Source organism: Trachymyrmex cornetzi, unplaced genomic scaffold (genome assembly GCF_001594075.2).
Source record: "Trachymyrmex cornetzi isolate Tcor2-1 unplaced genomic scaffold, Tcor1.1 scaffold641, whole genome shotgun sequence".
NCBI classification, from domain to species: domain Eukaryota; kingdom Metazoa; phylum Arthropoda; class Insecta; order Hymenoptera; family Formicidae; genus Trachymyrmex; species Trachymyrmex cornetzi.
Genome location: NW_017299961.1, coordinates 544,580 through 555,314, shown reverse-complemented (window position 1 = coordinate 555,314; position 10,735 = coordinate 544,580). Strand labels below are relative to the sequence as shown.

General features: G+C 38.0%; 1 protein-coding gene across 1 annotated transcript in view; it reads right to left on the bottom strand.

Moving 5' to 3' along the window:
* Positions 1-9,944, bottom strand: part of exex (motor neuron and pancreas homeobox extra-extra) — a 21,844-nt gene extending 11,900 nt beyond the window's left edge. Inside the window, exons 1-2 of the mRNA XM_018516566.1 lie at positions 9,934-9,944; positions 8,521-9,768 (exon numbers count right to left, since the gene is read on the bottom strand). Of these exons, the coding sequence (XP_018372068.1) occupies positions 8,521-9,748 (1,228 nt within the window). The 5' untranslated portion in view covers positions 9,749-9,768; positions 9,934-9,944. The remainder of the gene's footprint in view (positions 1-8,520; positions 9,769-9,933) is intronic.
* Positions 9,945-10,735: the final 791 nt, after the last annotated feature.

Sequence of the window (10,735 nt, the reverse complement as noted above, 5' to 3'; positions counted from 1 at the left end):
CCGGCTTCCGGTATATATACCCACATGTATATATACTCCGTGCGTGCGTGCGTGCGTGCGTTCGTGAGTGAATAAGCGAGTGCATCGGTTTACTCTCTCCCACTTCCAACTATCCGCGCGCTCGCCGTTCATGCTCTCTGCCGCACTCCGAGCTTTAATTTCAAGCTCCGTTCCGGAAACAACATCGACATCAGGTCGTAGTTGCGACCCCGAGGTCGAACGAGAAGTCAATTGCTAACGACGCTGATTCGCTCGACGCCAACTTGTCGTTTTCGGAGCGGTCTCGTATGTTGGCGAGAATTGTTGAAATCGCTACCATTACGATGAACCCGATTTCCGACGCGACATGCACGGGGAAATGAGCCTCGATTTAATTTGCCTTAATGTTGTTCTTACGATTAAACGTGGACATCGTTTTCTTTTAATTAAATATCGGTTTTTTATTTTATTATATGAAATTTTTTCTTACACGCTGCATTATAATTATGTATCATTTTTTTTATGTGTGAATTTTATATGCGTTGAAAAGATATGGAATAGATACGTTTATAAAAAAATTTTATTGATTGTATTAAGCAATAAATATTTTTATTATTTAATTATTTTATCGCGTTCATAAATTTAAATGATAATAACATCGCATATATATGTGTATTTAAAAAGCGATTAATAAAGTTGAATGAGAATTCCAAAATGACTAATAAAAATTGTACTTTTTTTCGAGCCACTTATAATTTCTGTACCTACGTTAGTTCATGCACTGACAAAATTTCTAGTTGAAAATGGATGAATCAGAACTTTCTCTGTTTAAATTTATTAGAATTTTAGTTGAGATAACTGGAATTCTGGTTGATACAATATTTCTGATAAAATTTACTAAAATTCTTATTTTTATCAGAATAATTATATCAATAATTATATCAGAATTTTAATTATCTCAACTATAATTCTAATAGACTTAACCAGAAAATTCTGATTCGTCCATTTTCCACCAAAATTACTACTTAATCCAACCAGACTATTTTTCTCAATGTGCATGTATAATTTTTCTTTCTGATTCCTTTCAGTGCACATCAATTATTGTTTGTATATTGATACATGTATTACCTAATCATTCTAAATTGATATTATGATTCTAAAATTGATATGATATAATATCAATTTTAAAATGATTAGATAAAACATATATATCAATATACAAATGCATTAATCCCGGATTGTGCATATGCTGTGTGTCCTTCCTTTCTCTTTAGTTCTTATTGAACTTTCTTATCGCGTAATTTTAAATGAATACACGATTAAATCTCCCTAGAAGTAGATAACGTGGCGATAACCCACGCAATCAGCCGCGTAAACCTAGCTATCTGGAACACCATAAGCGCTGCGGTCGAATTAATAGGAATGCTGTAAATTCCGGACAAATAGAATTAATCCCCCGCAATCGGTGCGCCATATGTTAGAGCGTAGAACACAAAGGGTGACAGTACGATCCAAGAGAAGTTTCTTCCGTGTGTTCACGCGATTTAATTAGATTGCTTTAGTGTTATTTTTTAATTGTTTTTGTTATCATGTGGCCTATTATATTTATATTATATATTATATTTATATATCGGTAACACGACACATATTTATTATTATATTAATATAATATTTTCGTAATTATCGTATTACTGTGATATTGTACGTTCATATTGTAAAAGGTAAAATCTGTAATGCGGCCTGGATGGGTGGCTTCCGCTCGCGAGTCTCCGACGGAAACGCGAAATTGGCCGTTTAAACGGACTATAAGTCCGCGGAGTTGCCATGGGAACGGTATGGTGACGGCGGTGGCAGAGCATGCCGGGACGTGGGAGGCTGTGAAGGGGATGAATAGACGGATGAATGACGCACAATTAACTAATTAAATCATCCGCCAACCCCTCGCGCGCGCGCTCTCTGTCTCCCGAGTATCATCCCCCTTTTGTTAGTAGAGTTTCCGCCGCCATCTCCTCGCCATTGTTTCTCTCCGTTCGTATGGACGGCAGGATCGGTTCGAAAAAAAGAGAGAAAGGAGAAACAGAAAAAAAAAACGAGATTCGGGCCGTATCGTCACGCCGCTACCTTTACGGTTCGTCAAGTCGATTTAAGCCAAATTGTCGATCGAACTGTCCGTAAAGAAACGAATCCTCCTTAATTGCGGTTCCTCGAGGGGAGGCTGCTTGTTTTCCTCGGCCGAACAATGTCGATTTGGTGAAAACTCGGTTCACTCAATAAAATATACCACGAAGTACGAATATTTGAGTGATTATTGATAATAGAATAGTTAAATAGAACGCTAGTTTGGATTTATTTTGAAGAAACGTGAGATATATTATCTTTCATCCCTTATAGCTCGATTTTATTTAAAGAAGAAAAGTTAATATTGCAAGATGAATTTAAATAGTATATTTTTTTATGTATTGTAAAGAAAAGAATAAGAAATTTTTATTTTACGAATAAATTACGCACGAAAATGGATGAATAAATTTATCCATTGTTATTCGACTTTACATTATTAATATACGATGTTCGTAGAAGTAAAACAATTTCATTGGAAATTATTTCATTCATTTTTAACAAATATTTGATTCTCTGCAAATACAAGTGACGGTACGTAAAAACAGAAACACGCACGATTAGAGTGAACGCCATAAAAACGGCTGCCAAACTACGGTGTTCATTTTCAAGATATTTAATTTCACTTTGCGATATCTTGGCGCTAAAAGGAAATGGCAATGCTGTTTTTTCTTCGACGCCCTTCGACAAATAAAACCACACCCTTAATTTCGTTTGTACCTTCTACTAAGAGTCTCCCCATTAACTTGAAAAAATATCTTCACAGACCTTCACAGGCCATTAGAGAGGAATTTGTAACTCGATTTACATTTACATGGGAGAGAGATTTCCCAAGAAATGAGAAAATGCTCACATATGGCAAATTCTGTTATTGTGATAACATTTTTTTCCATATCAAAATGATATAATTTAATTAAAAACTATTTTACGCTCTTGTTTATGTATATTTAAAGTTCGTACAATATTTATTTATATTAAATTTGATAATGCTACCTTTAGAATAATGTTACCGGCAGTATTGCGAAATAAGAAGCATTCGAACGCACGAAATAAAATGTCAGCGCGGAAAATTTTGTATTTCCATAATCGGCAAATTAAACATTTGCCGTCATTAAATCATTGGAATTAAAATATGTAAAATAACAGTGAAAATAAAAGTCATGTGTTAGCAGTTTTATCGCATGCGAGATTTATCGCGCCCTCCGCGATTATTTATATATTTGCCGTTGATATCGGTACCTGCAATTAATATCGTTAAAACGCTTAAGGATTTTCTCAACGCGTGCGTATCGTATAAAAAGGCCATAAATTCGCGATGAATAATTTATTTCTTCCCGATGTGCCTGGCGGGGGACAGTAATTATTACAATTGTACTTCAACTCGCGCGAACGATTAATCATTGCTAGCGTGCCTATATAACTATCGCACCATCGGAAAATCGATGACGTTTCGCAAGCTAATCCAAAAGCCAATTATTGACTACTGTCGATCATTGTTGATTGATGCATACATATGCTAACTAAAAAAAAATGTAGTATCTAAAATGTTATATAGATACGCCAGTGCATAGTGAAAGACTTTGTTGCTTTTGCGAACACAATGTAGTTTGCATAATTATCCCATTAACGCTTCTTTGATGCAATTTTATTAAATGCATATGGGAATGTATAGCATACAATAGTCTTTAACTCCATTTTATATCATTATACTTAACAAAAAAAGTAATATTTTTATAAATGTAACTTGCAAGTCGTAGAATAACAATTAAGGGCCGTTTGTAAAAAATAAATAAATTTGATCGATTACAAATAATTCTAAAACTTATATTTCTTATGTCCTATACTATCAAATTATTTTCATCATCCAGATGGTTATCAAAATTTTTAACTATAAAGTATTTCCAATAAGTATTCGATCAAAGTTTCTAAAAATAATTTTTTATTATTTTAGCTCAACCCTTTATCTATCTTTCTAGACATATTCCGAAATAAAATAATTTGTCTCTAAGGTGTTCGCACCTAGTACTCGTATGATTCCAGTAATATGATCGTAATAGTAACGATGATGTTTTGCCGTTTCAATGGCTATTCCATTCGGTGGCGGCAATCGATGGCCGCAGAACCGCGCTAATTAGAGCGGCCGCGGTACGGGCCATCCATTCGTAACGCGATATGGATAACTATCTAGCAGCCAACGGTGACGTGAGGTTTGGGGTGCGGTGGGTGGCGGGGGTGTCGGTTCGGGCACGGGGTACATCGTGCAATACGCGGGCCCTGACACGTGCACACATCCCGCTTATAGCGCGCTAGTTAAATTTCGATACGCCGTTACGCGCGGCACGGGATAGATGAAACATGGTGTTGTCGTAGCGTCGCCGCGCGCGGGCATAACGCGCGACAAATATTCCGCAAATAAAAGCTCGCATCATCCTCCCCCTTCGCTGTTCCGCGCCCTCGTCCCCCGATCATTCCTATTCCCCACGTTATTTACAGAATGTCGCGCGGGGGTGGTCCGTGCGGCCGCCGGCAATTTTTAACAAGTCGAACCGTGTACCGACGATGGCCTCCATCGAGCATGCCGTGGGGGTGGTAGCGGCAGGGGCACATTCAATGTATTCGACGCGCGTTTTATTTCGTGCCACACGCGCGCCCATATATGCGCCCTCTCTGTTCCTCGCTCTTTTTTTTGCGTTTTCCCTTTTTTGCGCTTGTTTTACGCTACCGCTCGATTTTTTTCGCCTTTTTTGGTCGACGCTGGATTGCTCGGCAACTACCAATCAGGATCATCTGACAGGAAATACCCCGCGCACCCGTCACCGTTCGCCACTTGTGTCCGCGGCGTACCCGCCGCCACTCCGCCTCTCATTTCTGCTACCCTTCCTCCCCCCCGTCCCGGGGTATCCGCCGCCGCCATCGCCATACGTTCACTGACCAATTTGTTCGATAAAAGCCCTCGACTGATTGGCCTGACAACGTGGCCACGGCTCTTTTTTCCGAGCGCGAAATTTACCGTGGTAACCAGACCCCTTGTTGCACCCCCAACCTCCCTCAAGCCTTTGCCTTTTACCTTCCAAATTTCTCCACCGCCACTTAGTACCACCTTTCCTTTTTACCTTCGTCTTTTCCTTCTTCGGATTTCTCAGACAGTTTCTGTGATTCGTGGTAAGGTTTGCGAATTAGTTGGCAAGCGATGCAGTTCGTTGATCTCGCGAATAAAGGTTTTGTGGACAAACGGTAATTGGAAAGGATGCATCTTCCCCATTTTGCAGAAAGAATTGCGAAAGTTTAATTAAAAATTGACGAAATTTATTTGATGAAATGTTATTCAAGATAGGTTGTGCAAAAATTTCCGAGGAATTTTAATGAAAGATAGCTGACTCTCTTAAAAGAAATTCATTTCCTATAATAAAATTATCTTTTTATAATATAGAAAAAGAATATAATTATTAAGTATTTAATTTTCGATCCATGTGCATAATGGAAAATGACTAAGAAAGGATAAAAGTCGTCGATTTTTGCCCCCAACCGTACAAGCGCTCGCGAACACCAGGAACACACAAATAATCGCCGGATCTTGAAATATAAATTTGAATCACTCCTTTTTAGGGCCAAATGATGTTTGGCTCTAAATCTGATTGCGCAACCTTCTTGAGGTGCACATCGACTAACGCTGATGCCGACGGTATGAATGGAACTGACATCAAAGGTCAATTATAATTGTATTCAATTGACAATTAAATTGTCATTAATGGACTGAGATTTATATCTCTAGTTTAAGCGTATGAGATTGAAGTGTCTGTTTTCAGTCTACGATTTATGTCAGTTCAGTCCACGACTAAGCTCTGAGAGGCTAGAGTTTTCATACGTTTGTTTCCTCCTCTATTTCAATCGTAATAAAATGTTATATATTTGATGTTATATATATGTCATATATTTTTGAAAGTTAAAATATTAAAAACGATCATTATGTGTCTCATTTTTATGGCAAAAATGTTATGCTTATTTACTCATTCACATTTTTACGTATGTTCTCTTCATGTTTATCGGAAACTGATTATTCCACGTGATTCTGTGCAACCCAAAATCTATGAAAACCGTATACATTTCACTTCTCGGTTAGCAAAAACGATGACTTTACCCTTTTTTGAACAATTGATATCTGATATTTTTACATTAGTTATTTTTAAAATAATTTCAAGGATTTATGTTCGAGGATAGTTGCAAACGTCATATCACCGTTATCGAGATCATAAAATTTGCGTAGTCGGCCAATATGGTCTGGTGGAGCGGTACATTAGACACGTAAACATGTACTATCTGCTCATCGCAGCGGCAATCTGTCTTTCGACGTTGCCTCTCACTTTCGAGTTAATAGCTGGTAATAGCCGTCGAGAGCTAACATAACACAACCTCCCACGCATGAGTTACCGTCAATCGACGATATCGTTTGACGATCTACTCACCCATGCAAGGAATTTCGATTTTGCGCAATACGCGTCTCCCTTGATCCCGCGAATTTTCCGACGAGGAAGTTTAATTTTTTCTTTTTTCTTTCATGAAAATTTGATTGCAAGCATCATGTGTGCTCGACATTTCGTTGATTACCAAGCGATGAATTAGATTCTCATTAAAGTAAATTTTAATAGAAATTTACAGAAAAGATTTCATTATTTGTTTGCAATTATGAAATGTATTGTAATTGCAAACGTTATTTACTATAGGTATATCAAGAAAATAGATACTTAAATATCGCTATAAGTTCTTATTAACTAATTTTAAATTTAATTTTAAACATTCTGAAGGATGTATTAGAATTAGATGTATAGTCTGCCAAAAGTGACAGGAATTGTGAATTGAAAATTTATACTCTCCATAATGACTATCCAAAAATGACTATGATATATATACATAAAACTATTCAGTAAGGTTAATAATTAATAGATTTAACAATACAATTTTATAATTTAAACTGTCTTTTATCTTAATTATTTTTAAAAAATACATGTCTACTTCTAATAGAAATAATTTTTTATCTACATTTTAAATTGCTACTAAACTTTTTGTATTACTTTCAATACAATATAAAAAAATTTAGTTTTTTCATAACTTTTTAAAAAAATACATATAATACATTCTTAATAAACGAATTCGCACGCGCCTATTCTTGCGCTATCTCGTGCGCTATTTGTTGCAGATCCGTGGTCGGCGATAAAGTCGCAATCAACGTGTTTTTTTCTGGGATTGGCACTGCCATCATCATTGTCGGCTTAGGAAAGAGCGATTTATGAGGATCGTTATCGACTTTAACGACTGTTATCGGCAATTCTCGATTTCCTCACAAATTATTATCGAATCATTAATTTATCAAGCATCGAAACAGGATTAATGGTTTTAACATGAAGGTCAAATAGTCTGTTGCAATAGCACCTTCCAACTGTGCTTGTAATCTTATTCTAGATTATGATAAAAATCATGCGACTCGGAAATTGGATTCAGAAATTCCCCTTTTGAAAATTAAATGTGTACCTTTTTCGTATTTACTGTAAATAATATATAATGCTTAAAGCATAGATCGAGAAACGAGGAATTGTATTTTTTTATCTTGAGATAAAACTTTTATAGAAGTTTTTTAAATAAAATTCTTAAAATTATTTCATTATGACATTTTTATCAAATAATCGAATTAAAAATTCTCTGCCATATCATGATAATTAAATATTACTTAAAATATATGATTTATTATTATTTATTTATCGTTATTTTTCACTTTCTTTTTACTATTGTATAACTTAAACACTCATATGAATGATATCTTATCATAAAATAGCGGATTTCAATTTACGTTGTTTTTTATAGCGATGATAATTATTGCGATTTTCATTAGATATCATGCGATTAATTGCTTGTATTGTTCTTCGGTGCGGTGGTCATTATGATATTCAATTAATTACAAGCATCAGCATTTCGATAAGTTCTTTTTGATGGACATGATGTATGTTTTTGTAGATAATGATGCAATTTAAAGTATTTTCATATTATCAATTAAATTTGTAATTCACTCACAGATATAGATACATGCGTCTTTTAAAATTTTTTACTATTTATTGACAAAAATTATTGTTATAATTTAAAATACTTAATAAGTAAACTAATTTCTTATAATTTTTCTCTCAGTATTGCTAAAAATTTTATCAATGGTATCTATTATTAGATATGAATTTAAATATACTCCTTTTTTAGACACAATAAAATTTTTAAATGTCTTAAATTTTCTTCGACATAAAATTTGTTTTATTGTCGCGAAATATTATTTTTCTTTTCTGTATATTTCATATAATAATTATCAAGAGCTGCAACGATTCAATAACATGAAGACATTCGAAACAGCCATTGTGTTAATTAGATTAATTGCGTCAATCTACTCACCGGCCAAATCCGCGGGAAGTCTCGGGTATAACATGCCGGTCCGAGCAAACCACTCGAGCTGGAGTGGATGGATGTGATGCTGCTGAGGATGAGGCCCTCCAGATTGGGGATGGCCGACCGGCTGACCCTCCTTGTGTATCGAGTGGAAGGCGCTACCGCTAGCCGGATGATAGTACAATCCTCCGGGATGAATGAGTGGTCCCGCAGGATGTAGTAGAAGGCCCTGATTCTGCCTGACCACCGCCGCGCCCACGCCGTAGGGCCCGGACGCAAGGCTCTGATGGCTTAGCATCCCGTTACTGGACGGATCCTCTGAACCGGGGGATATTGGAGGACTAGAAGCCGGACTGCGACTTGCGTTGCTTCCGGGACTGGCGCTTCCGGTTCGCGTAGGGTCCACGTCAACCGACGTATCATCCTCGACGTTTTCGAGCCGATCGTTCCGATAATTGCTGGTCCCCGTTTCAGGCCTGAACTGATTCCTTTGGACAGACATGCCGGAATCACTGGAATGGAGACCAAGAACAGTCTCACGATTGGAAGAGTGTCTCTCTCGAGTTTCCAAACTGGGCGAATCGGATTCATGATGCTGAATGAAAGGATTTAGAGAGTTTCTCAAGGCGGTTCTTTGATCTCCAGAGCATCTTATTGCGTTGGGAGATTCCCGTTCCTGAATGCTACCAAGATTCAGACCATCAGATTGGACACCGTGATTTCTGGAGAACGATTTTTGTCGATCGGCCGACTGTTCTATCTCATTCTGCTTTGTGGCGCGACCCAGAAGTGCATCGATGCAGAAGGACGTTTTACCAATAGAGCTATTGTGTTGATTAGATGAGCTGAGAATGTAATTTTGCGGCGAGGACGTCCTTCCAGGAGAACTTTCTGGCTCGCGACAACGACTTGTCGCTATTTCATCGCTAAAACATTTTCTGGAAGAGTTCTCCGAGTCCTGGAAAAAAACAGGACCCGTATGGTCTTTAGGGAAACGTTTACTTCCGGCATCTTCATGATATCTGATTACTCTATCTTCCACGTCTGGTGATCTGGCACCCACGAAACGCACTTCTTCGAGCGATCTCACTCGACTGTCCAGCGGCGATCGAGCGTCCTCCGATCTGGGCGAAGATCCAGGATCTTGTAGTCTTTGTTGAAGGTTATAGAGATGTCGCGGATGCTGATGCAAGTCTTCTGAAACCATCTGCGCGTTGTAATGCATAGCTGCCATATCCTGTGATCACTGTAGATCTTTAACACATATTTTCTGATGTTATTATGTTCTTGCAATGTCAACACTATTGGAATTTAATTTAGTCACTTGAGCAATATAATGATTCGTGTTCTAATCACTGATTCAAACGAATTGTACATAAAAATGTCTAAAAAAACAATAATGACTGATTGAGCAGGTACCTATGTACCAGGATGATCTTCAACATCAACACTTGACGCAAACTAACTCTTATAACGAAGTCTTCATGCGATGATTGTAATTCCTTAAATCAATTGATTATAGATGATCTAGTAGGTGTAGCTGCGTAAATCTCAGCAACGTTTTGCACAATTTTGAACGTCATTACATGGCCATGTCATTGAAGCGATTATTAACTGATTCATAGTTCGGTTATACGCACTTGATGGATCGATAATCGTCCTTCGCAACCGATCGATTTCGCGATTAAACGAGTCACAATCTTCACACGAAGCCGACGACACGAGCAAGCGGCTCGGCGTCGCGTCGCAAAGTGACGTCGCGAGTGACCGCGTGTCCGCCGAAAAAGCTTCTCCCACTAGATAGAATCGCTGCAGCTGGCTTTTGACTACGCCCACCGCGGGTCGGGCGTGTCCGAGCTACACACCCACGGATCCTTCGGCGGGGGTGAGATACAGCGAGGTACTTCCATCGAGTGCAACGGGGATAGCAATGCCACCCTGGAGTTTCCCCCTCGACCAATCAGAGCTTGCGTGAAGGATCGGCGCGAGAGAGATATAGAAAGAGATGTGAAGAGACGCACGAAGGTTCTCCACGTGACCGTGGAAGTCTGAAGGAGAAGCAAATAGGCGTGAAAATGTGGCAAGGGTGCAAGCAGATGAACGATTCCGCGGCGTCTTCTTGGGGATTCTTGGTATCCGCGCGACGGATATCAAGACTGTAATCGATATTATCGTGTCATTAATTTAACTGTGGCTCAAGTCCGATGACCACCTACTGTAA